At 44.5% G+C, this 23,295-nt stretch overlaps 8 protein-coding genes across 10 annotated transcripts in view; 4 read left to right on the plus strand and 4 right to left on the minus strand.

The window, feature by feature from the left end:
• The window catches only part of LOC126573373 (eukaryotic translation initiation factor 4H-like), a 5,048-nt gene extending 3,738 nt beyond the window's left edge, over window positions 1-1,310 (minus strand). For both annotated transcript variants that reach the window (XM_050233437.1, XM_050233434.1), the window contains exons 1-2: window positions 1,222-1,310; window positions 100-399 (exon numbers count right to left, since the gene is read on the minus strand). In XM_050233437.1, the coding sequence (XP_050089394.1) occupies window positions 100-399; window positions 1,222-1,247 (326 nt within the window). In that variant the 5' untranslated portion in view covers window positions 1,248-1,310. The remainder of the gene's footprint in view (window positions 1-99; window positions 400-1,221) is intronic.
• Window positions 1,311-1,615: 305 nt separating this feature from the next.
• On the plus strand, window positions 1,616-5,781 carry LOC126569583 (myb-binding protein 1A). The gene is made up of 2 exons (XM_050226777.1): window positions 1,616-1,928; window positions 1,998-5,781. The coding sequence occupies exons 1-2, from the start codon at window positions 1,728-1,730 to the stop codon at window positions 5,664-5,666; spliced, it is 3,870 nt and encodes a 1,289-aa protein (XP_050082734.1). The 5' UTR covers window positions 1,616-1,727; the 3' UTR covers window positions 5,667-5,781.
• Window positions 5,782-5,846: 65 nt separating this feature from the next.
• LOC126569384 (probable 28S ribosomal protein S6, mitochondrial) lies at window positions 5,847-6,578 on the minus strand. Its single transcript, XM_050226427.1, has 2 exons — window positions 6,372-6,578; window positions 5,847-6,309 (listed from the first exon to the last, which is right to left on the minus strand). The coding sequence occupies exons 1-2, from the start codon at window positions 6,414-6,416 to the stop codon at window positions 5,902-5,904; spliced, it is 453 nt and encodes a 150-aa protein (XP_050082384.1). The 5' UTR covers window positions 6,417-6,578; the 3' UTR covers window positions 5,847-5,901.
• Window positions 6,579-6,650: 72 nt separating this feature from the next.
• Window positions 6,651-8,090, plus strand: LOC126569383 (26S proteasome regulatory subunit 4). Its single transcript, XM_050226426.1, has one exon. The coding sequence runs from the start codon at window positions 6,736-6,738 to the stop codon at window positions 8,050-8,052; it is 1,317 nt and encodes a 438-aa protein (XP_050082383.1). The 5' UTR covers window positions 6,651-6,735; the 3' UTR covers window positions 8,053-8,090.
• A 287-nt stretch (window positions 8,091-8,377) lies between these two features.
• LOC126572938 (26S proteasome regulatory subunit 4) lies at window positions 8,378-9,856 on the minus strand. The gene has a single exon (XM_050232671.1). The coding sequence runs from the start codon at window positions 9,747-9,749 to the stop codon at window positions 8,433-8,435; it is 1,317 nt and encodes a 438-aa protein (XP_050088628.1). The 5' UTR covers window positions 9,750-9,856; the 3' UTR covers window positions 8,378-8,432.
• A 52-nt stretch (window positions 9,857-9,908) lies between these two features.
• LOC126572939 (uncharacterized) lies at window positions 9,909-11,845 on the plus strand. Its single transcript, XM_050232673.1, has 2 exons — window positions 9,909-10,233; window positions 10,302-11,845. Exons 1-2 carry the CDS (start codon window positions 10,155-10,157, stop codon window positions 11,393-11,395), a joined length of 1,173 nt encoding a protein of 390 aa, XP_050088630.1. The 5' UTR covers window positions 9,909-10,154; the 3' UTR covers window positions 11,396-11,845.
• LOC126572937 (nibrin) lies at window positions 11,666-14,167 on the minus strand. Of its 2 annotated transcripts, none has more exons than XM_050232669.1 (3): window positions 14,052-14,167; window positions 11,878-13,976; window positions 11,666-11,794 (listed from the first exon to the last, which is right to left on the minus strand). In XM_050232669.1, the coding sequence occupies exons 1-3, from the start codon at window positions 14,077-14,079 to the stop codon at window positions 11,720-11,722; spliced, it is 2,202 nt and encodes a 733-aa protein (XP_050088626.1). In that variant the 5' UTR covers window positions 14,080-14,167; the 3' UTR covers window positions 11,666-11,719. The 2 variants fall into 2 exon arrangements, with proteins under 2 accessions (XP_050088626.1, XP_050088627.1); XM_050232670.1 differs by having other exon boundaries at window positions 11,878-13,949; window positions 14,052-14,154.
• A 34-nt stretch (window positions 14,168-14,201) lies between these two features.
• On the plus strand, window positions 14,202-15,742 carry LOC126572940 (adrenodoxin-like protein 2, mitochondrial). The gene is made up of 2 exons (XM_050232674.1): window positions 14,202-14,572; window positions 15,236-15,742. Exons 1-2 carry the CDS (start codon window positions 14,418-14,420, stop codon window positions 15,570-15,572), a joined length of 492 nt encoding a protein of 163 aa, XP_050088631.1. The 5' UTR covers window positions 14,202-14,417; the 3' UTR covers window positions 15,573-15,742.
• The last annotated feature ends 7,553 nt before the right edge of the window (window positions 15,743-23,295 follow it).

The raw sequence follows: 23,295 nt of genomic DNA on the forward strand, positions 1-23,295 counted from the left end.
GCGATGATTAGCTAATCTGATAACGATAAAATTGCGCAATGATGAGAGCAACGAGCAATGGCTGAACTAAATATGAAGAGACTGAGGAACGATACGTACCGATCATTTTTCTTTTGCTCAGCAACGTCAATCCTAAGAGGTTCCGGTCGATCATTCAATACAATCAATCCGTCCAGTTCCAGAACTTCTTGCAGATCTTCCACCGTTTCAAATTCAACGTAGCAGAAGCCTTTAAACATGTCCGTATCCTTATCCTTCACCAAACGCACACTTCTCACGGCGTAGTCCTTAAAAATGTCATTGATGTCGCCTTGCACGACGCCATTCGGGAGATTGCCGACGTACGCAAGGTACGGGGGTTCCGTCGGCAAAGGCTTACGCGGCCTATCGCCTCCATATCTGTGGAAAAGAAAGCAACTGGTAGAATCAAGAGGTCAACGTGTCCTGCACCGAACATATGCAGCATATTCGCAGCTTCGAAGGATATCAATCATTATCAGCCGGATGGCAAATACCGCATGACCGATGTTGTCCGACGTTTGACGACCGCGACCTTCTATTTTTAGCCAACCGGTAATATTGCTGTTTGTTCTTTTTCTTTTTTTTCTTTTCACTTTTAGCTAAATGTTCCGGACCATCGAAACGCATCGGCCAAGAGCTTTGACGGCGCCTTTGCAAACTCCTCATCGCCTGCGCTGATGCTGTTCCCGTTTCCAAGATTTTTCGGTGCTCGTTGCGGTTAACTTCCGCACAGCTTTTTCCGGGAACTAAGCCAGAAAAGGGTAGATACTGATTCGCGCGAATCAACAAAACCAAAACAAACTCCGAGCGGCCATCGGCCAGCATGATACGGAATCAAGAAGCTTGCGGGGTTTACCGGGACTGGCGTTTCATTTCCCATTTTCACTGCCTTATCGAAATAAGTTACTAGGTATCATCGAAAAAGGAACGCGAGTCCTTTTTCCGGCCCAGAATGTCCCCCTTGTCTCTTTTCCGCCCCTCCTGCTGTTACCGTCACCCTCGTCGGTTTCGGTAGTCGCCATCATCCACCACGAGTTTTGTTGGGAAGCGGTGTGCCGCGCCGCTGCCGCTAATGTAGTTGGCGTCCCTCGTTTCACCACACATTCATTCGAACAAAGACGAAACCACTTTCCACCATCGGTTTTCAGCTATTTTCACGGGTTTCGGCTCAGTTTCGCAGTAAAAAAGACTCCAATTTACCTATCGTGTGAACTTCTTCCTGCCATGATGCCGATTTAATGAAAAACCTTGTCGCGAGTGCAGAAAAACCCCTTTTTTAGGGGGTTTTCTCTCCCTGACAGTTGACGTTTCACCCCAGATAACCACTAACGGTCGGGAAACGATCGGAAAAACGGCACCGGCAAATGCACAAACTGGCCGGCTCTAAATGGGCTCACCAATGATTTATCTTAAGAATCTTTACCCGAAATCTATCTCGTACAATATATTATTATTTGTACTCGACGCGGTTACGCACGAAACACTCTATGCTAAATTTTATCAGCAAATGAATAAGATTGCATGGGAAGTGGGGTTGTTACCTGGGGCGATTGAACGTGTTCCTTCTTTTTGACAGATCCGCGTGTGCCATGTGCATGGGCCATGCGTTTTGGTACCCGACGGTGCGTGTGATCCGTTCTTGATTTTCGTGTCCCTATCGTGTTCCGCTTTTCACGCGCTTGTCTTTACTGGTTTTGTTGAGCAGGATGAAAAAACAACCCGGCCGGAAGGCCGGCAAGTTGTTCGATAAAACCGTGTTTGGGTTTTTCGAAAACTTCAGCAACCCCGACGAAGAGGTGCGGATTCGTGGTGCGAGCGCGCTTATTGAATTCCTGCGCGCAGACGGAAATGCCAATAAACAGACCGGCAATGAGCCGGCAGACGCAACGCACGAAGCCATCATTACAGTATGTAGCATTTTCGTCTTTCATTCGTCACTCGCAAATTTTACTAATTTATCTTTCTTGATCCTACAGAAACCGGCCGAAACTGCGTACGCATTGAAGCGCTTGGTGCGTGGCGTTGGATCACCGACGAACGTTTCCAAGGTGGGCTATTATACAGCCCTCGTAGGACTACTGCAACAGCTTAAAGGCGCAGAGGATTGTCCGACTGTGACAGAACTGTTTAAACTTGTTAAATCGGAACTGGCCGACAGCGATCACGATCCCTCTGAATCCGCTGATACGAAGGAGAGGCATCGATTTGAGGTACGCGTTGGCAAAGTGCTCGTTTGTGGGGCAATCATCAAGGCGGGTTTAATCGAAAATGCCACCGATCCGGAACTACAAACCGTCTTAATCACCCTGAAGACTTCGATGTACAAGACGTTGACGAAACTCGTTTGGACCTTCCTTAATGAGTTGGCCGCCTGCATTAGTGGGTCCAAGTTTAGTCAAATCTTCTGGCCTCTCTTCGAGTCGCTGTTGAACGTGCCCAAGGAACAGCACACGATGGATACGGTTTACTTTCTGCTGCTTCTTCTCGATGGACCGCACGGTGCAATGGTGAACAACGAATACTTTTTACGAAACTTTGGTGCTTCTTCGTTGCTCCACGAAAAGGCCTTCCCATACTTGGGCGAAATACTATTTGGAATCGATTCTACGATGGGAATCAATCATCCTTTCATCAATTGCCTGTTGGAAAAGTTGCTGAAGGTGGGAAAAGTGGTCGCCTTCTGGCAACAGGGCGTCATACCGATCCTCGCGTTGCCCGATGATCGTCGTCCCAAGTACCGGGACATCATGTTCCCGCATTTGATCCTTACCTGGTTCGAAAGACTTCAGGATTATTCAGTTATACCGAAGCTACTGCAACCGGCACTGGTTACGCTTCTCAGCGAGAAGCTGGAAAATCTATCAAAGTTTAGTGAAGACGTGAGGAGACTGTATCAGGAGGCTTGCAAGGCGATCATTGAAACTTACCCCAAACTGGGAGAGGAAAGTATCGGTTTGGCCACTTACCACTGTTTGACACAAGGCTCCGGTGGTCTCCTGATCGAGAAGTATGCTTCCTGTAAGCTTTTACAGAACCTGTTGGCTACGTTTTCGAAAAACACTTTGAAAACAGTGGCCGAAGAATTGAAGGCGATTATTCTGGATTCCTCTACGGATAATTATGCACAACGATCATATGCCGCTCATATGCTGCAACGTCTACTTTCCCTGAGGCAACTGCTTCCTGAACCCGGGACTAAGGAAACCGACGATTGGCATCTAGGGATGGTTCGCTTTTTCCTCATCCTTGGAGTTTTCTACTCTGCCGATGGCAAGACGGTGTTGAAGCCGGCCAAACAGGAATCAGCAGTCAAAGTTGAACTAGCTACAACAGCGAAAGCAGTGTTTTTTCATCTCCTCGAACACCGTCATACGAACATGTCCGAGGAACGCGATTTCCTACTGTCATTGGTGCGGTGCGTACACGAGGCATTCAAATCACCCGATGGGCTGAAAGGACTACGGAATCCTTTGACGGAAGAGCACATTGATGATTGGAATCGCATGTACACATCGGTAACCGAAAAAACAGATGCTAAGAAGCGTGGAACAGTGCACGCTGATGAAGAGCACAAACAGAGAACCGTGTTCCACGTACTGATGATGCACATGGGTTTGCATCTGTTCAATGATGCCGAGCTAGCGCACAGCTCGATCACTGAACTGGAATCTGTTATGAAGCGCATCGATGGCAAGGCGAAACAGCGGCGCAAAAGCATCACCAAGGGCGATCCTGAGGAGCCGGAATGGATAGAAGTGGTTGTTGATCTGTTCCTGAACCTTCTGTCGCAGAACTCACTTTTGCTACGCAAAGTAATAAGTAACGTGTTTCCGCATCTCTCCGGAGCAATGACGTTGACCGCGTTCAACCAGATCCTGTCGGTCATCAATTTGAAGGATAAAACGAATCCACTAGCGGCGCAAGGCGACGATGAGAATGGTCAGGCAGAGCAGTCCGATGATGATGATGAGATGGGTGAAAATGACGATGGTGTCTCCGAATATAACGAATCCAGTGATGGCGAAGAAGCTGAAACTAGTGCCAATCATGCAGCAACCGAGGAAGATGCAGAGGAAGAGGAAGATGACGACGATGAGATCATGGGAGACGAAGAGGAAGAGGAAACCATTACTGATAAGATGCGCCAGGCGGTGCAAGCGGCACTCGGGAGTGCCAATCCCGATTCGGACGCGGAATCGCTTGATCTGGATGATATTGATGAAGAGCAGGGTCGTCGAATGGATATGGCGCTGGCGGAGGCCTTCCGTTCCTTCCGCAAGAACCGGAAACCAGGGGGAAAACAAAAGCCTACTAAAGCCGAGCAGCAGATGGATACAGTGCTAATGCACTTTCGGATGCGTGTGTTCGATTTGATCGATGTATATCTGAAGCATGAACCTGACATGATCATCTGTCTTGAGCTGATGCTGTACGTCTTCGAAATGCTGCCGATTGCGGTCCGCGAGGAAGCAAAATATGGTCCGCTGTTGAGTCGTTATCGGCAAATATTCAGCATGCTCACACGTATCAAGCACTTTCGGCGTAGCGCTGCAGCATCCGATGTAGATGCTGCCCAGTTGAACCAGATACTCCGGGACCTAATCGACAAGGTGGCGAAGGGTGCCCCTTTTCCAGAAAGGAGCCAATACCTGCTCAAAGCAACCCAATTCATCGTTATCTGTAGCCAGCTGCTGGAGAAGCAAAACGAACATGCAACCTCAGAAAGTAACACGCACGGTGAAGGCATGAATGGTGCTGGAGACACCGATGTTTTGCAGGTGGATAAGCTGTTTGGCAAGCAGCTTACTGAATATCTCACCAGTCGCAATCCAGCGATTTCATTCAACGTGTTCCAGAATCTGTTCCGGATGACTTGGAGTGGGAACTGGTACCTAGGGATAACACTAACAAGTAATGGACTACAAGTGGCCACTATTCGTGCGCAACGTCGCACACAGGCACTGCAGTTGCTACGAGAATTGTTGAAGAACCGTCGATTCATTAACTCTGATCTACCGAAAGCTGCATCTTCCCTACGTACGATCTGTGTTGCGTTGACCAAGTATATGGCTGATCTGGAGGAAGCAGTGAGCGAGAGTAAAAACGGAGAACGAACCATCGGTCAGAATGAACTTTATGAGTTGCTACAAGTGCTATTGGAAATGCACAATCTGCTTAACAACCTGCAACATCAGCAGAATCACAACGAAAGCAAAAAGCAACCAATGCTCCGGTGGGACCGAATCGGTGCACAGGTACAAGCGTTGCGTCGATTTAATCTAAACTCCCAAACAATGTCCTGCTATCGGACACTCTGCCACCGATTGAAACTTACTCCAATCTGCAATGGAGACATCAATACGAATGGCGCCCTTGAGAAACAAAGGAAGAAGGAGGAAAAATCCAAGAAATCCAAAGTGCACGAAGATCAACAGCCAGTTACGACAGAAGATAATGAAAATAGCAGCGCCCCAACAGTCAACGGTGAAGAAGAATCGATGGTAAAATCCGGACAGGAATTGAAGCGAAAGCGCAAGCAGCAGAACGTCGTAGAATCCAAGAAGGAGAAACGACGGAAGAAGGAAGAACGGTTACTGATCGCATCGCAGGGCATGGAAGCGATTTCGTTTGCGAACGGTTCTTAGATACGCGATAAGCCGCGGGATTTAGCACTAAATAAGTGATCAAGTTTAAGGTGGTAGAGTGGATTTCACTCTACTAGATTATGTGCTGATCAAAAAAATGGAAAATATTACAAAACTATCGTGTCTTTTTTATCGCCCCGTAGAGGTATCACTATCAATTGTTTGAATGACAAATTATTTCATATAATTAAATAACCTTTATTACTAACTTTTCTAGCAACGAGGCTTCCCCATATTATTTCTGGAACGGGTAGTAATCCAGTCCCGTGTTGTACTGGAAAACCTTCTTGGTTTTACTTCGTTCCGCAGTGGCAATCATTTTCTGCACATCCTTGCGGTACGCGGGTGGTAGCAGTTCTTCATGCAGTGTACAAGAGATGGCCTCCTGCTGCGAGGAATCCGCCCGATAGATACGCTTCCGGACGATATCTACGTCCCGACCGTACTCCTCATCGAGATCATCGATTGCCGACGGTGGGGTGTCGAATTTGAATACAAAGTACGATCCGGTCCGATGGACGATACCATGGGCGCTGGTTTTGAAGGGAAGCGCTTTCGTTCCTAAGTTGTCCAGTTTACGAATGATGCCGCCTTTATCGAAGATTGCTGTTGCTGTGCGTTTCAATGTTGCGACAAGCTCGGGCTGTAAGCAGAAAGCAAAACTGTATTACACAATATTCAAGAAGCGAATCCGTTTTTCCTTACCCTTCCCATTTGCCGTAATATTAACGATAATTCGTACGTGGGCATGGTTTTCTAAAGGTAGAGCAGCAGCAGCGCGGTAAAAAGTCTAATTCTGATGGTATTATTTAATTTTCCAGCCTCGCCGGCTTGATGAAAACACACGAGACTAGATGACACAAACTCTTATCCACTTCCAATAACCAGCTCACATTCTTCCAGTGAGCACGGATGTCAAAGGCAAGAACTGATTTTAGTGAGAGACCCCTTGTGTGAGCCGTCAAACGTCAACAACGAAAATCTGGGATTTTGCTCGTCATCGAGAGTTTTGTTTTCAAGACCCAAGTGGCCGGAATCGTGTGATTAGTTTTTCCGCAACCTTTGCACAATGGGACAGAACCAATCGGCCGGAAGCGGCGGTGATAAAAAGGATGATAAGGACAAGAAGAAAAAGTACGAGCCTCCGATTCCGACTCGCGTCGGTAAGAAGAAGCGCAAGGCAAAGGGCCCGGACGCGGCGCTTAAATTGCCTCAAGTGACACCACATACCCGCTGCCGATTGAAGCTGCTTAAGCTGGAGCGCATCAAGGACTATTTATTGATGGAGGAAGAGTTCATCCGCAACCAGGAAAGACTGAAGCCCCAGGAAGAGAAGATCGAAGAGGAGCGCTCGAAGGTGGACGATCTGCGCGGAACGCCGATGTCGGTCGGAACGCTGGAGGAGATCATCGACGACAACCATGCCATCGTATCGACCTCGGTCGGCAGCGAACACTACGTGAGCATCCTGTCGTTCGTCGATAAGGACCAGCTGGAACCCGGCTGCTCAGTTCTGCTCAACCACAAGGTGCACGCCGTGGTCGGTGTTCTGGGCGATGACACCGATCCGATGGTAACGGTGATGAAGCTGGAAAAAGCCCCTCAGGAAACATACGCCGATATCGGAGGACTGGACACGCAGATTCAGGAGATTAAGGAATCGGTTGAGTTACCGCTCACCCATCCGGAGTATTACGAGGAGATGGGCATCAAACCTCCCAAGGGCGTCATTCTCTATGGGCCGCCCGGAACGGGTAAAACGTTGCTCGCCAAAGCAGTGGCCAACCAAACCTCTGCCACGTTCCTGCGTGTGGTGGGCTCGGAACTGATTCAGAAGTATCTCGGTGATGGGCCCAAGTTGGTGCGAGAGTTGTTCCGTGTGGCCGAGGAACATGCTCCGTCCATCGTGTTCATCGATGAAATCGACGCCGTTGGAACGAAGCGATACGACTCGAACTCAGGAGGAGAGCGCGAAATCCAGCGCACCATGTTGGAGCTACTTAATCAGCTCGATGGGTTCGATTCTAGGGGCGACGTCAAGGTGATTATGGCCACGAATCGGATTGAAACGCTCGACCCTGCCCTCATCCGTCCCGGTCGAATTGATCGAAAGATTGAGTTCCCTCTGCCGGACGAGAAGACAAAGCGACGCATCTTCAACATTCACACCGCTCGCATGACGTTGGCTGAAGATGTGAACCTTGCCGAGTTGATCATGGCAAAGGATGATCTTTCAGGAGCCGATATCAAGGCCATCTGCACCGAGGCCGGCCTCATGGCGCTGCGAGAGCGTCGTATGAAAGTCACCAACGAGGACTTTAAAAAGTCGAAGGAGAGCGTTCTCTACAGGAAGAAGGAGGGAACTCCAGAGGGATTATATATGTAACATGTACTTCACGAGTATCGTAAATAAAATGTACACTAAAAAATACTCATTTCTGTATTCATTATTTTTGATTAAGATGATTTCACAAAAACTTTCAAAAGATTGTTCTTTCTTGGCTGCTTACCTGCTGTACAGCATTTAGAAACCGCAATATTCAAACACCAAATTTGAGTAGACCAGATTTTATTCCAGGACAAATGAAACGGCGTTCTATGATTGGGAGAAAGAATTTTTAATTAAATAATCTTGTTGCTTACGAACGATCTCTATATAAGTAAGCAACGCTTGCTGTAAGCCTGCATTTTTGTAAGAAAAAAGGCGAAGGTTTTCAAGAAAATGTGTATTTTATTTTGCTCTTCTGTTGAGAAACACAGTAAGATTTACATATATAATCCCTCTGGAGTTCCCTCCTTCTTCCTGTAGAGAACGCTCTCCTTCGACTTTTTAAAGTCCTCGTTGGTGACCTTCATACGACGCTCTCGCAGCGCCATAAGGCCGGCCTCGGTGCAGATGGCCTTGATATCGGCTCCTGAAAGATCATCCTTAGCCATGATCAACTCGGCAAGGTTCACATCTTCAGCCAACGTCATGCGAGCGGTATGAATGTTGAAGATGCGTCGCTTTGTCTTTTCGTCCGGCAGAGGGAACTCAATCTTTCGATCAATTCGACCGGGACGGATGAGGGCAGGGTCGAGCGTTTCAATCCGATTCGTGGCCATTATCACCTTGACGTCGCCCCTAGAATCGAACCCATCAAGCTGATTAAGTAGCTCCAACATGGTGCGCTGGATTTCACGCTCTCCTCCTGAGTTCGAGTCGTATCGCTTCGTTCCAACGGCGTCGATTTCATCGATGAACACGATGGACGGAGCATGTTCCTCGGCCACACGGAACAACTCTCGCACCAACTTGGGCCCATCACCGAGATACTTCTGAATCAGTTCCGAGCCCACCACACGCAGGAACGTGGCAGAGGTTTGGTTGGCCACTGCTTTGGCGAGCAACGTTTTACCCGTTCCGGGCGGCCCATAGAGAATGACGCCCTTGGGAGGTTTGATGCCCATCTCCTCGTAATACTCCGGATGGGTGAGCGGTAACTCAACCGATTCCTTAATCTCCTGAATCTGCGTGTCCAGTCCTCCGATATCGGCGTATGTTTCCTGAGGGGCTTTTTCCAGCTTCATCACCGTTACCATCGGATCGGTGTCATCGCCCAGAACACCGACCACGGCGTGCACCTTGTGGTTGAGCAGAACTGAGCAGCCGGGTTCCAGCTGGTCCTTATCGACGAACGACAGGATGCTCACGTAGTGTTCGCTGCCGACCGAGGTCGATACGATGGCATGGTTGTCGTCGATGATCTCCTCCAGCGTTCCGACCGACATCGGCGTTCCGCGCAGATCGTCCACCTTCGAGCGCTCCTCTTCGATCTTCTCTTCCTGGGGCTTCAGTCTTTCCTGGTTGCGGATGAACTCTTCCTCCATCAATAAATAGTCCTTGATGCGCTCCAGCTTAAGCAGCTTCAATCGGCAGCGGGTATGTGGTGTCACTTGAGGCAATTTAAGCGCCGCGTCCGGGCCCTTTGCCTTGCGCTTCTTCTTACCGACGCGGGTCGGGATCGGAGGCTCGTACTTTTTCTTCTTGTCCTTATCATCCTTTTTATCACCGCCGCTTCCGGCCGATTGGTTCTGTCCCATTGTGCAAAGGTTGCGGAAAGACTATTCACACGATTCCGGCCACTTGGGTCTTGAAAACAAAACTCTCGATGACGAGCAAAATCCCAGATTTTCGTTGTTGACGTTTGACGGCTCACACAAGGGGTCTCTCACTAAAATCAGTTCTTGCCTTTGACATCCGTGCTCGCTGGAAGAATGTGTTGTAATTTATCAAAAACATTGAAATAAAGTGGGTTAGAAACGTGGGTATAGAAAAACGTGTGAATTTCAGTACTCTGGCTGGAGCATGCTTTGCTGTAGCTGATTTTCAAGAATTGTCGCCGATTGCTCGTTTTTGTGGTGTTTACTTGAGGTTTACGGACAGTCGAGTGAAATAGGAAGTCAATTTCGGTGTGAAATCCCACTGTTGGGAAAATATTGGTAGAAATGGAATTATGGAATCGATTAGATCTTGTCCCTCCCGCTCTCATCAACGAAGAATGCAAAACAAAACACATCAAAGACGGTAAGCCATATTATCCGTCCCTTCGTGCTGGTGTATGCGCTTTATTAAAGATGTTCCTTATTTTCCAGAAATACGTGCTCTAACGAACACGAGCGGCAAGATGCTGATCTACTTTGTATCTTTACAAAAGTTTGATAAAGCAGCCGCATATCTTTCTCGCTTCTGCGTTCGTTACAAAGCGCGGCAACGTAATATGCACGGTTTTCAGATTATGCACCGTATTAACCAAACCCTGCTGCGCATCAAACGGCTCAACATCGTGCGCGAGATTACCGACTTTCATAGCTTTCTGCCAGAGTCAAGCTACATCGAGAAGGTTATGCGTCTTCCGGTACGGTCCAATCTCGAGCATCTACTTATACGGTTGCAAGGACTTGCCAAACTACTGTTGCGCGTGATTCTTCTCACAAATGATGCAGCGAGCTATCAGCTGAAGCAAATTAACAGAGTATTTCTGTTCTACCACAGTAGCACCTTTTTGGCATTGATGGGCGAGCTATGGTTACTAGCCAGAAACATTTGCCGCCGCGTAAATCAATATTATGACGAACTGTATCCCATGTTGGATATTCTTCCCGATTGTGCGGAGCGATGGCTACCGGATCAGTATACTTTACCGGCCAGTATCGCTGAATGGATCGGCTATCAGTATCAGGAAGAGATTGTTGGAGGATCAAATAAGAAGACTGCGATGGAAACAGAGACATCCTCTACTATTTTCAACCTACTGCAACACCACGGATCCGAGGAGACGATGAGCGTTTCAAAGCTTACAAAAGAAGTAAGAGACGTAGCGGATGAATGCGAGACTTCCGAAGCATCACTTGCTTCCGTCCCGAAAGCGATGCTACTTGAAGCGTTGCGTTCAGATACCGGAGAGCGGATTGATTCATTGAAAAAAGAGTCTGTATACGTACCGAAATCGAAAAGCTTTGATGTCACCAAATTAAACCACATCAAATCAAAGTTCCAGGTTAAACAGTTTATAGCCGAAGAGCGCAGCAATCGCACGGCAAATCTGAATCACGCGGCCACCGCAGCAGTGTCGGAATCACAATTCGGTGATTTCAATGTTCGTCTTATGAAAGAATATAACCGGTTATCATCAGCTGAGTTTGTAAAATTTTTCAAACAGCAATTAATGCTCCTTATCAAAGAGTAACAGAATAAGGCAATAAGCAGATCGTCCTAGTGCATCCTTTATCCTCATCAGCTACACAGAACAGCCGTTGTTGAATGCGTGTCGTGTTGCATTGGTAGTAACATTTCTAGAAGAAAACCCTGCACAAGAGCTTTAGTTAAGGGTTTCCTGCACAAAAGTTTTAGTTATAATTTTACTAATGTTTGCCATTCCCTCTCCCTTTCAATACCTTTATTTTTCTGTTAAAGTTTTGAACGTGTAAAAACAGCACAAAAAATGAACACTCAGTGATAGGGGATGCTAAAAGGTTATTTTTATCCATTTATTCAATAAGGACGTTACAATTTACGACTGACTTTCATCAGCTACACAGACCGACCGTAGCGGAACGCGTGTCGTGTGGCATTGGTAGTTACGTTTCTAGAAGAAATAGAAAAATATTATGATAATATATATGGCTTTCATAACTTCTGTTGAGAGTTTTCCAGAATATGTCTTTTTACCTTAACAAACGCTTTGAAGTTTCTTCCTTTATGTATCAAAATCCCGGAATGATCATCGCTAGCAGCATGTTTAACGGGTGCAGGTCGATTAGTACTCTGCTTGATGCTCATCTCTTGAACCTGCAAACGATTGCACATTTCTAGAACCCATTGTTGGTCAAGCGACTCGGTTTCGTCAAGTTTCTCCTGCTTGATTTTCATCGAACAGCCATCCGATTCATGTTCCTCCAGTTTCAAGTGTGCCATAGATACAGAGAGCCATCCTTTGTTGGAGAGATGGATCTTTTTACCAGGTCTTTGTTGGTTGCTAGTGTTTTTATTCTCTGTAGCACTATTAGCAGACACATTAGCATCTGTTTTAGCGCGACTGAAAGATCGTTTTGCTGCATCTGATCCATGTTGTTCGTCGAAGGAAAACAATTCCTCTATGATTGCCACATTTTGGTTTGGTGCATTCGATTGTGTGGTCTTTTTACCATCTCGTTCTCTCTGGTTACACCTAATAGAAGTACTGGGAGCTGCGGTATCCATCCGTGCTTTTTTCTTTCTGTCTACATCTTCGAAATTAAACAAATCATCCTCGTCAACTTGTAATAGTAAGTGTTTCATTCGTCGGTTTTGGGCGGTTTTTGTTTGACCCGTAACGTTGGATTCTTTAGGTTGTCGATTTACGGCTATATAACCGGATGTCTGTATTGTTCCACGACGTTTAGATGCCTTTGGAATAGAAGGTGGGATAGGTTTTGGCTGTGCTCGCGGTATAACTTCCTGTACAACCGTTGATGCAAGGTTGTGCTTCTCAATATCAGATACCAATGATTTTGAATTAGAAGTGCTGGTACATGCTATATTCTTCTTTGGCCGTTTAGGTTCAGGTAATACGAAATCTTCATTCATTCGTTCCACGCATGCATTTTGCTCTTCTTTCTCCATCGAAACGGTTGCAAGTCGCTTTGATTGACGTCGCAGAGCAATAGACGTAGGTGGATCCATGCCCATGCCTATCGATTTTGGCAGTACATTTTTCTGGCAACCAGACTCTTCTGTATGTGGCTCAGTCTCAGCAATAGTACATACTGTACCCATGTGACTTGTTGAAGGTGCCGTGTGATCTTCGGTGCTTTTAGCTAATGCTACCATATTAACAGCTGATGCTGTGGCGATGTCACAGTCTTCCACATTCCTGGCGAAGTTATAATACGGATTACAGTACTTGTCCGTCGAGACGAACAAGATGGCCAGTCCAATCTCCATATCCGGTACCAAGCGACATCCGTTTCCCGAAACGTACTCAGCTATAGTATCGTAAGTTTGTGATTGCGAGGCATTCCCCTGTTTGGTTTTGATGATAACTACATGGGGTTTTATAAAACGCGATTTAGCTATCCTTTCGCGCTGAGCACAAACGCTCACACCCCCTGCAAGCCTTATGATTTCTTCAAACTGTTTGTACTGCACGCTGCCGAGGAAAATGAATTCTTTACCTGCAAACAGTTTCCTACGTCTCGGATCAGGATGCACTAGATTGGGCACGTTTTTGATGTACTTCTCGTTACAATCCGGAACGTAGTCGGCAACGTTCGGCAGTGGCTTACGTTCCCTTATGCTCGTTTCGATTGCAGTAAAGTACGCTGGACTTACGACAGGCAGCTGGCCGATGAGTGATTGCAATAATTTCGTGGTAACGGTTAGTGTAGGCATGATAAGGTGCGTTAAGTCGGCGGCGAATGAAGTAAATATTTGAGCCCCGATAGTGGCGAACAGCTTAGACAACTCATCCGTCTTGTTGAGGGTGGACGTGAGACATTTAAACAAAACCTTGCCAACCGCCCATGTGTTCCCGCACTGCCCAAATTGTACCGTGTCGCCGGCGACCAGTTGCATTGGGGTATCATTCTCGATGCGAACCACGGTTGGAATATTTTCGTTAACATACGTTCCGTAACGAGAGGAAGTATCGCAAAGCTTCAGACTCTCCCCATCCGACTGCAGTACGGCATGATTGCGGCTGATGGAATCGTCCCCGGTGATGACTAAATCACAGCACGACCTGCCGACAGTATGGGATTTTCCTGGCGGAACAAGGTAATACACACGACCTGTAATCGAAGCGAAGGGTGAAAAGGTTGGAAATGTTTTTTAACATCTTCTTCACAGTCGAAATAGCAATTTACCTGTTTGAGAACTAGTTAAATACCACATTTTAGACACCAAAACTATGCTGGTTTACACGAAAACACCAGAAACTAGCGCCAACGGCTGGCAGCTGTCAACTGTCATCGGACAGTTGTTGCTTCTCTGCGAAAGTAAACAGAAAAGACTTTCAGGCTGGACGAACGGAGCCGATTCCTTATTCCTCGGTTGGAAATCAATTCATTGGCCTAAAGTCGTGCAAAAAATCTACGTGCCTAGTCCTACGAGCAGTGTGTGATTCTTGGCGTTTTCTCAACTCGCGGTCATCGCGATCTTTTGTGATAACCAGCAGACGTAGGCGGAAGGGACGACGCTCGTAGAAAGGATCAAAACGCAGGAGTTAGACCATGTTTCGTCTTGCGATTACGTCACGAGCCTGTCTGCAGCTCGTAAGAAGCGGTTCCGCACCACGGATCGGCCACGAGATCAGCAAGCGAACCGCACACACGGAACAATTGACCAGATTTTTGTCCACTTCGCAACCCAAACTACAAAGTGAAGAGTAAGTATTATTGCTTCCGCATATATCACCCAGGCTAATCGCGTTACCTTCCGGGTAACGACGAGAGTCCTCGTGCTGCTAGTTATGCGAGTTATGCGCCACGATCAAAAGTGAAAGCTACTAGAGGGGTGGTATATAGTTGATGCCAACAACCTCATTCAATAAGATCTTGCAGCAAGCTCCTGCTTCAGAAAGGACTACCACGGCTAACATGATGAGTCCGCATATCGTTGTGATAAAATACGATTTACATCTATTTTTAGATAGTATCATCATGTGGTCAATCATATCAAACTGCCTAATTTGCCTGTGTTTGTATTTGTGCAAAGGAGAGTCACTGATTTGATCAGCACTTGAATCTGTGACCATGACTTTTAATGCTGCCCTTGATGCATAAAGGGGCGACTGATTGCACAAGTAGGCATGACAAGACAATATTCACTGCCACGCCTCTGATAAGGTCTAAATGTGATACGATAAGAGAGGCAATCTTTCCAACTCCTAACTAACGGGGATGGAATCGATGCTGTGAGGATATTGAGGCACAAATAGTTTCGTTTTGTTATCTTGATTAATTTAGATCAATTTTTCAAAAGACAATAGTTTATTTGTAATATTGGATTTCATAATTTTCAAACATTTATCTCGGTCTTTCTCTTTTAGGGTGGAAATCACATTTATTCGAGCCAATGGTGAGCGAATCAAGACCAAAGGCAAAGTTGGCGATTCGTTGTTGGACGTCGTGGTGAACAACAATATCGATTTCGACGGATTCGGCGCTTGCGAGGGTACTCTCACGTGTTCCACCTGCCATCTGATTTTCTCCAAACCAGACTACGATCGCCTTCCCGAAAAACCGAGCGACGAAGAACTGGATATGCTGGATCTGGCATACGAGCTGACAGAAACCTCACGACTTGGTTGCCAGATTACGCTCTCCAAGGATCTGCAGGGATTGGAAGTGCGTGTACCGGCAACGATTAATGATGCTCGAAGCTAGATGATAGCTTAGTGTCCCATCGTAACTTGTTACGGCTACACAGATTACGCTTTCCTGTTCCACACATTCTTTCTAGTATATTCAAAGCGGTAGCCAATGCATCGTTACTATTAATTCTTCATTTGAAAATGCGTTCCTTTTTAATCTAAATAAACTGAGAACAGATCCGATCGAGCTTCTTAAATCATACATGTTGTTGACAGTTTAGCAGATAGGCGGGAATTTATAACAGATTGTAACATATGTACTACAGATTACCACGTTGATGGACGTATTAGAGTTGTATCATTTTATTCTGTTAGCTATAGCGCGTAACGGTTTCTGTTAACTGTCGGTTGGTGCTGTAAGTGCCGCGCTATAAGTAGGAACGTTCATTAGAACAGGCTACAACATTGGGATTGATTTTATGAAGCAATAACAAATCTGTTCTTCATTTCAATAAGAGTTACGGGTCTACAAAATGAAATAGGATCATTTTAAATTTTACTATCTTACACACATGTTTATACCGAGAGAAGAACAAAATCTGGCTCTGTAAATAAAACATTCGTAAAAAAAACTTTACAAAGCATGATATATATATTTCTTTGATCTTGATGGTCGAATGAGAAGTTTTCTGTGGCTGGCCAGGATTGCTTGTCGACTGTAGCACCTTAGAAGTAAGTAAGTAAGTAAGTGATAAATTAATATTATATTTAGTTCGATGAATTGCATGTCCTATGGCTCGACTACACGAGTCATTGAGTTAATTAAAATGCAATTGTTTTATGGAACAGATTCTTTATTATTGAATTCCTCTTTATGAGAATAAAGAATCATGCCTTGCAGATCAAAATAATATATTAAAGAGCAAATAGTTAGACCCTTGAGATTAACGAAAAGTTTGGACTAGTTAATAGCATGCATGTCTCAACGTTGCCTGAAGCATTTTAGATGAAAGCAAACCAAGGAATGGGCGAGATCAACTTTAAACCGAAAGGAAAAACGGAAAGGAATGGTCAACATAAGGCTTGTTAGCCATTCCGATGAGGGGAAACAGGAACCAGACAACTAGTTTGGATTTATCATTCCTCCGACGGCAGCGTATGCAAGCGGAATGAAAGAGGAACTGAACACGGCAAAATGACAAAATCACGGCCGTTATACACTAATCATAGAAGCCGGACCGCAGTACCAGTGGGCAGGGTCTGATTGCTGGGGTATTAAACAATTTGTTTTGATTTAACTACCTTAAAATGAAGGCATAAGAAATAAAAAATATACAAACTACGTTAAAACATCATTTTAAATAAGTAAGATAAAAAACAAATTTTCATTAAAAGCACTTGTTTCAACTACGATAACACCAATGAATTGTGCTTGGAAAGCCTACAAAAAGGGTTGCTTAAGTATATAAGACATATGCAACACGTTAAGCGCCAAGTGTCGTTCGTTCCATAGCCATGTGGCATAAATTTGGTATGTTGTCGACAGTGCGTGTGCTTAAAGAGAGAAAGGCGCGTACATCGAGGCTAACGGCCGTGGGTGATAGCCTCCGGCAAGAGTAGCTGATGACAACTTTCAGTAATCGCGCTCAAGGCCGGCCGACAGTCAAGGCAACCTCTTTCTCTAAGATACTTTTCTCTGAGCAATCCAGATGCGCCAAAGCCGACAACCTTGGCTCTGAAGTACATCGTCTTTCTCCTAAAGACCTCTAGGAGAAAAAATCAAAAAGTAAAGCAGTTTTTCAGATGGAAGAGATATAGAGAGAGAGAGTAAAGTAGGAAAAAGAAATGGATCAAAATTTGAAGAAGATACAACGGAAGTTTTGAAGAACGGGAGCAAAGAATTATAAATAAACATTAATATTAGATGGCTGGCAAATAAATAATACAACGCATTCAAACAATTATTGACCTGTACACTACATTCATTTTGTATGGCGAGAGAAAGGGCATGTTATGTTGTATCCTTACGAAAAATCTTCTCCAGTCGTATAGACCTGGCTCGTTATGATTGTTATTAACATCGTTGTATTTATGGGCACCGGTCGGTCAACCATTCAGGGTATATGCACTAAGGGCATTCACTAAGTGGGCGTCCAATTCGAACATTAAAGTCCTTGTCCGTCGATCACCCCAGTCATCGCAGGCAGGTAATTGGGGAGTTTAACACGAAGAAAACAATACTATCTGAGACGAGGAAAGTGGACGAAAACTACTCTCGTTTACTATGATATTTTTGACCATGCGATGTGGAGAAATGGAGACATGGATGGCGGTGAAAACAAAACTATTTTATTTTATGCGCAGTGATAACAAGGCAATGTGGTTCCGCATATCACGCGGTATGCTGCATTGATCTGGGAATGCTCCGAAAATTAAAGAGTGCACTACTCTCCCAACGGCCTGCACGTGAATATACTGCCTCCCAGTTAAGCATCGGTTGATATGTTACTGATGGTTAGCAGCTAATTTAAATTCATTTGGATTCTTTCGCCTTCCTTTTTCCTCCCTTACAACCTGTTGCTTCCTATTTTCTGCAGTCGCCAAGAAGCAAAGTAATAAATATTTCGGAAAACTGTTGATTGGTTTTGTTGATCGAAATCACGAAGCATGGTGGGAACATTTTTTTACTTAGTTATTGGATGGAAAACACTCGAAACGATCGTTTAAGGCAGGTTTGATGCATAGATAAACTTTTTTTGTATGCTGGAAACGAATATAAGTAACGAACTGTATTGATATTATATACTCCATATGCTTCATATACCATCAAATCGCACCGTCAAAAGGAGAAATTCAAGAGAAACCGGGTAGACGAATATGTCATCCCTCGTGATCAGTCATGCGTGTCCCAGGATTGATAATTTCTTCTGCAATTACAATTCTCATTGGCTTATTTGAATATGGGGACACATTTAGCAAGTGAGACCGAATACAGAAAAAGCTTTCGTGTTACGTTGCTCATACTCATCCCTGAAAGCGTTCAGTAAGACTCGGTCATACTACGCGCCAACTGCTCGCTGACATCATTATTCCCCGATAGGTATCCAATCAATCACCACCAGAGACCATCAAACATGTTTCTCTTGGTGCAGCTGAGCTCACGGCGCCCAGCAATTCGGTCATTGAAAGTAAGAGTCACGCATCCGGACATAGGAGGTGTTATTTGCCAACAAATTCAGTCAATTTAAAGGCTGAGTAAATGTAGTAAATGCAATAAATAATAATAAATATAATACAATAAATAATAATTATAATAGTAATACGGTTAATACAAGCAGTTGTAGTAAGGTGGTAATGGATTTTCCGAATTTGGACGAAATGGTTAATCGATGTAATTGTTAATTAGCACAATATTTTACTACTTCGACTCCATAAGGTACCTTCTGCTTTAAACGATTTGACAAGGATCAAAATGCTGCTTCGCCAAAAGGTGGAGCTGATGTCAGGGATTTAGGATGTTTAGTTAGATGAGTAAGTTACATTTTATTTACAATACAATCAATCAACACTACTTGGTGTTTAAATTGCCTTTCTAGGCTACTGTATTTTTTTCAACGGTTTCTTTTTTGATAGTGGATTAAATCTGTTTGCTACGTTTTCTCTATCGTTCGAGCTCTTCGTTCCGGAAAACGTCACCAGGGATTCTGCATTGACAATACCATTGGCAAAAGAAGGTTGTACTATGCTTAATGCTCCGTACAAAAGGCATTGTTTGTGCTTTGTGGTAGAGTAGGATTAAGTCAAAGCAGACAACATCGCCCAGCTTGGGTAGTTTTTTATTTGATTTTTACTTTACATAATGCAAGTGAAAGATGTTGGTTCTTCGGACATCTTCCTGCCTTCAATTACTTGGTATACGTAACAAACAAGGGGAAGTAATCGTAATTTAACAATATATCAAATCAAACATCTACGACTGCCAGTGGTTTACTCTTTCAACCACGTCTAACTGCTGATGGTGTAACGTGGATCTTTGTGATGCTCCGGAAAATTGGATGCCATTGTGTGCCAAGGCTTCCTTATGCTTGATTGCAATAATTTTGGTTTCGATGCGGCTCAGGCTGAAAAGCAGGCTTGGCACTGTCAGTGGCTCATTTGTGATGCAACACAATTGTGTGTGTTGAAAATTGGCTAATGTTAGGACGGCGATGATCATACTGATAGTGTTACCGCTAACCTATGGCCCTATATGTCTATCTATATCAATTTATAGTGTGTGTTTAGAGAAACAAGATTTCATTAGATATGTATACTACTACTTCAACTCATCGTTGCTTAAAATAATTTAATCATTTTATTGCGGCGAAAATCAATTAGATACATAAAATTATCATTTGCGTCTTTTTATTATTAGAAAGAAAAATGTGATTGCCATACTTATTGAGCGTTTTACGTCTTGTTCCGTTTTATATCCACTACGATGAATGACGAGTAAACAAATGTGTCTGTGTTGCTTAAACAAGTTCACTTGTTAACTTTGGATTTGATCTTTAATAGAACAACGAGTAACGTCAATAAAGAAATAGCGTCACTGATGACGATCTCCGTCGGCGACTTCGATCAACATTGATGGACTCGCGATGCTACGTGAAGGAGAGCATAGGAAAGCTACAGCATACTGACCTTGATCGAAGGCCGCTATCGATCCTATAGTGGCATAAAGCACACCTTAGCGGGCTGACGCCCATACGACAAGCGGGCGCATCGTTGGTGTTTGCATTTAAAGCACACACGCAGAATACATCATGGGGCAGTATAACTACACGGAATGCAGCTGAGCTGAGCATCACGGTTCGATTGGCAATTGGTGCCCACAGTTGAGCGTATTGCGATCATGCACAGACAAACCAATTGTTTGATTAACACAGTACCCTCCTTAAGCAGGCAAGTGTGAGATAGTTTGCTCGGTAGTATACTCCGTGCTGTGTTGTGTACTTGCACAGAAGGCAGATGGGCATTACTCTGTTAAAGGTAGGCCAATTGTGAAATTATCTTATTAGGAAAAGCATAAGGAGCCATGCTATCCCTTACATCCGGTTGTGGAATGTTCTCAATATGACATGCGTGTGCATTTGAATACGCGAGAAACAACGGGGCAGACCGCTGATGCAAATGAGGTGCACTCTGCTTCTCGTTAGAAAGAAAGGTGATCGAAATCCTTCCACCCTTTTGGCCTGTCCAAGTCCAGGTCACCTTTTGGTTTAACCAGACCTACAAGTAGCCGAGACATATTTGAACACATGTGGCCATGGTCTCATTCCGCAAAATGCGACTCACTAGTATAGACGAATACTTAGACGGTCGGCGTCGGCGATCAATACGAAAAGAGTGAAAGTGCATTCGATTACCACATGATAGTTAAACATGCTTTTAAATTCGGCTGGTTTAGATTTTTTTTCTGTTTGTCAGACCATCATAACTCATTCCTCACTCTTCTTCTTGTACATCGGCTCAGGGCGGAGTAATTTACTGTAGATATAAAGAGATGCGCGAGAGAAAGAATCCAAAATATTCCATTCATTAATTTGGTAATAGCCTGAAGCTTCTTCAGGGTCATATTTATATATTGTTTTTTATTTACATGATATGTTTATATAAATTTTATATCACACTATGATTTCATCGAAAGGAAATGGATGTACAAATGAATATTGTTCGATGATTGAGTTGAGATTCGTTAAAATTTCGACTTCATTTCAGATTTCGTTGGAAAGGCGTGTTTTTACGAGCTAACAGAAAGGAAGCTGGAATGCATTCGCTTTCGTTTTACCTAGTATATTAAACGCCGCAAAAGCCCAAAGGAAATGAACGAAAAGTCGCTGTAGCCAAGCGCCCAGCGATCATGCGACGAATTGTGACACAAGCGGAACATACGCGTTATTCACGAGATCCTTATCATGCAAGGAAACCCTTCTGCAGTGAAACAACGGCGTATTAGGATGTATATGTTTTCTCTCTGAGCAACTGGAGTGAGGACCTCGTGAGATGAAAGCGAGCTGTTGTGCCTCCAAAACTATTTTGCCCAGAGGCAACTGTGCTTTCTAAGCGTCCGGTAGCTGCCGCAGGTTGCTGTGCATGATTGGGAAAAGATCGATGAAATTTCTTTACCTTCAATGAACTTATTCCGAAATCGTGATGCTCACAAATTACCGTTTAATTCGCGTTTAACAAATGATATGATTGAATACCCTATACATTCCATCATGCCAAGGGGTCTCAAACTCATAATAGCATGCGTAGAGGAAGGTAAAAGCCAGTGAGTGGGCCACAGTTTAAAATATCAGCCAGTCCGCGGGCCACTCCATTATGTGATGAATTTTGGAAGCTTGAGAAAATGATTTTTCATTCAATTTTTCAATCGCTACTGTCATTGCAGAGATATCACCAATCTTCAACCACATCATATGCATGTAACAAAATGACATACAACATAAAATTGTCTCGTCATACAATTCCCGCGGGTCACGAGTTTGAAATCTCGGATTTAAACGATCTTTTAAAGTGGCGAGTTCCAGAAAGGAATCTATTGATACAGAACGATTTACATTACGATTGAAGTACGGGAAAATTGAAGCTAACAAGAAATGCCATGTATTTGGGTAACGATGCGAAATGATGATGCGAAGGAAGCTCGAAGTATCGATAATAAGCCGGCAGTGATAAGTTGTAACATGATTACCTACTGGCGACCGATTTGATTAACATCAGCATTCCACTTGCTGTTGCATTCAGCTTTTTCTCCAATTCGTTTGTAGTTTCGCTTTTATTTTTGGGCGAAAGTGCGATCTCTATTTCAGGTAATTATGGGTGGAGAGGATGGTGGCAGCGACAGCGTCATGCCGTAGAAACCTCAATTTTCCCGTCCTGTTGAGTGAGCGTTGCATGATGTCTCGCAGTGTGGCATTTGGGCCAATCAACTGACGCCTGCTTTGCAAAACCACAGCCTGCCCGCTAAACGGAGGTTCGTCGCTTGATTTGCACCCTGCTCACGTGTTGAAGTCTTTCGAGAGTGTTGATAAGAGTGAACACAAGAGACTGCTCCAAAGCGAGAGAGAATTACCTTTGATTGATGTGTTAAGGATTATCACAATCACCAAGACCCCCGTGTACGTATGCCAGTTTCGTGACTTAAGACAAACAACGTTTCGACACACTTAAGACGTTGCTGGATGGTGTAGAACATAGTTGAAATCTTGTTTAAAACTATTTAAATGGAGTGTCAGTACATCAGAGAGACGGTCCGGTATAACATGAGGTGAAAATGGAGTTTATGAAAGACTGCACGAGAGTCTGCCATCCAACTCGCTACACTGGGTGGATAGCGAATTCTGAAAAAGCAACTCTAAACAAATAATAAATAACCTCATTTCAAACCTATCCTAAACAGTGCATCTTCACAATACTGTCGCTGTAAACGGCTTATAAATCAATCGTCACATTCCTTTCGCAGTAAAGCGTGCGAAATGGTGGCCTCAGGGCATACCGTATGTTCAAATACCCTACAGTGTACAAATGGAGTAGCAAAAGCTGTGGCTGAATGCGCCACCAGCACTGGTAGCATCGTTAAATGTTATCATTATCGCTTAATGATGCTGCAGACTAATACTTCAGTTCCAAGTTTTACTATCGTCTGATGCATTTGGTAAGCAGCAAAAACATAGGACGACAGCACGTCCAACTGGATAGGTAGTACGTGGGATATATTTGCCATGTTCACCAACACGAAGCGGCTTATG

The sequence above is a fragment of the Anopheles aquasalis genome, chromosome 2, assembly GCF_943734665.1.
Source record: "Anopheles aquasalis chromosome 2, idAnoAquaMG_Q_19, whole genome shotgun sequence".
NCBI lineage: Eukaryota > Metazoa > Arthropoda > Insecta > Diptera > Culicidae > Anopheles > Anopheles aquasalis.

What these genes read in the sequence shown, in the direction of transcription:
- LOC126569583 (XM_050226777.1), top strand. Translation starts at nt 1,728, where the DNA reads ATGAAAAAACAACCCGGCCGGAAGGCCGGCAAGTTGTTCGATAAAACC. An exon ending in CGCACGAAGCCATCATTACA is followed by an intron (nt 1,929 to 1,997) that starts GTATGTAGCATT and finishes TTGATCCTACAG; the next exon opens with AAACCGGCCGAAACTGCGTA.
- LOC126569384 (XM_050226427.1), bottom strand. Translation starts at nt 6,416, where the DNA reads ATGCCCACGTACGAATTATCGTTAATATTACGGCAAATGGGAAGG. An exon ending in TATTACGGCAAATGGGAAGG is followed by an intron (nt 6,310 to 6,371) that starts GTAAGGAAAAAC and finishes TTCTGCTTACAG; the next exon opens with CCCGAGCTTGTCGCAACATT.
- LOC126569383 (XM_050226426.1), top strand. Translation starts at nt 6,736, where the DNA reads ATGGGACAGAACCAATCGGCCGGAAGCGGCGGTGATAAAAAGGATGAT.
- LOC126572938 (XM_050232671.1), bottom strand. Translation starts at nt 9,749, where the DNA reads ATGGGACAGAACCAATCGGCCGGAAGCGGCGGTGATAAAAAGGATGAT.
- LOC126572939 (XM_050232673.1), top strand. Translation starts at nt 10,155, where the DNA reads ATGGAATTATGGAATCGATTAGATCTTGTCCCTCCCGCTCTCATCAAC. An exon ending in AACAAAACACATCAAAGACG is followed by an intron (nt 10,234 to 10,301) that starts GTAAGCCATATT and finishes CTTATTTTCCAG; the next exon opens with AAATACGTGCTCTAACGAAC.
- LOC126572937 (XM_050232669.1), bottom strand. Translation starts at nt 14,079, where the DNA reads ATGTGGTATTTAACTAGTTCTCAAACAG. An exon ending in TTTAACTAGTTCTCAAACAG is followed by an intron (nt 13,977 to 14,051) that starts GTAAATTGCTAT and finishes CTTCGATTACAG; the next exon opens with GTCGTGTGTATTACCTTGTT. An exon ending in ACTTCAAAGCGTTTGTTAAG is followed by an intron (nt 11,795 to 11,877) that starts GTAAAAAGACAT and finishes TATTTCTTCTAG; the next exon opens with AAACGTAACTACCAATGCCA.
- LOC126572940 (XM_050232674.1), top strand. Translation starts at nt 14,418, where the DNA reads ATGTTTCGTCTTGCGATTACGTCACGAGCCTGTCTGCAGCTCGTAAGA. An exon ending in CCCAAACTACAAAGTGAAGA is followed by an intron (nt 14,573 to 15,235) that starts GTAAGTATTATT and finishes TTTCTCTTTTAG; the next exon opens with GGTGGAAATCACATTTATTC.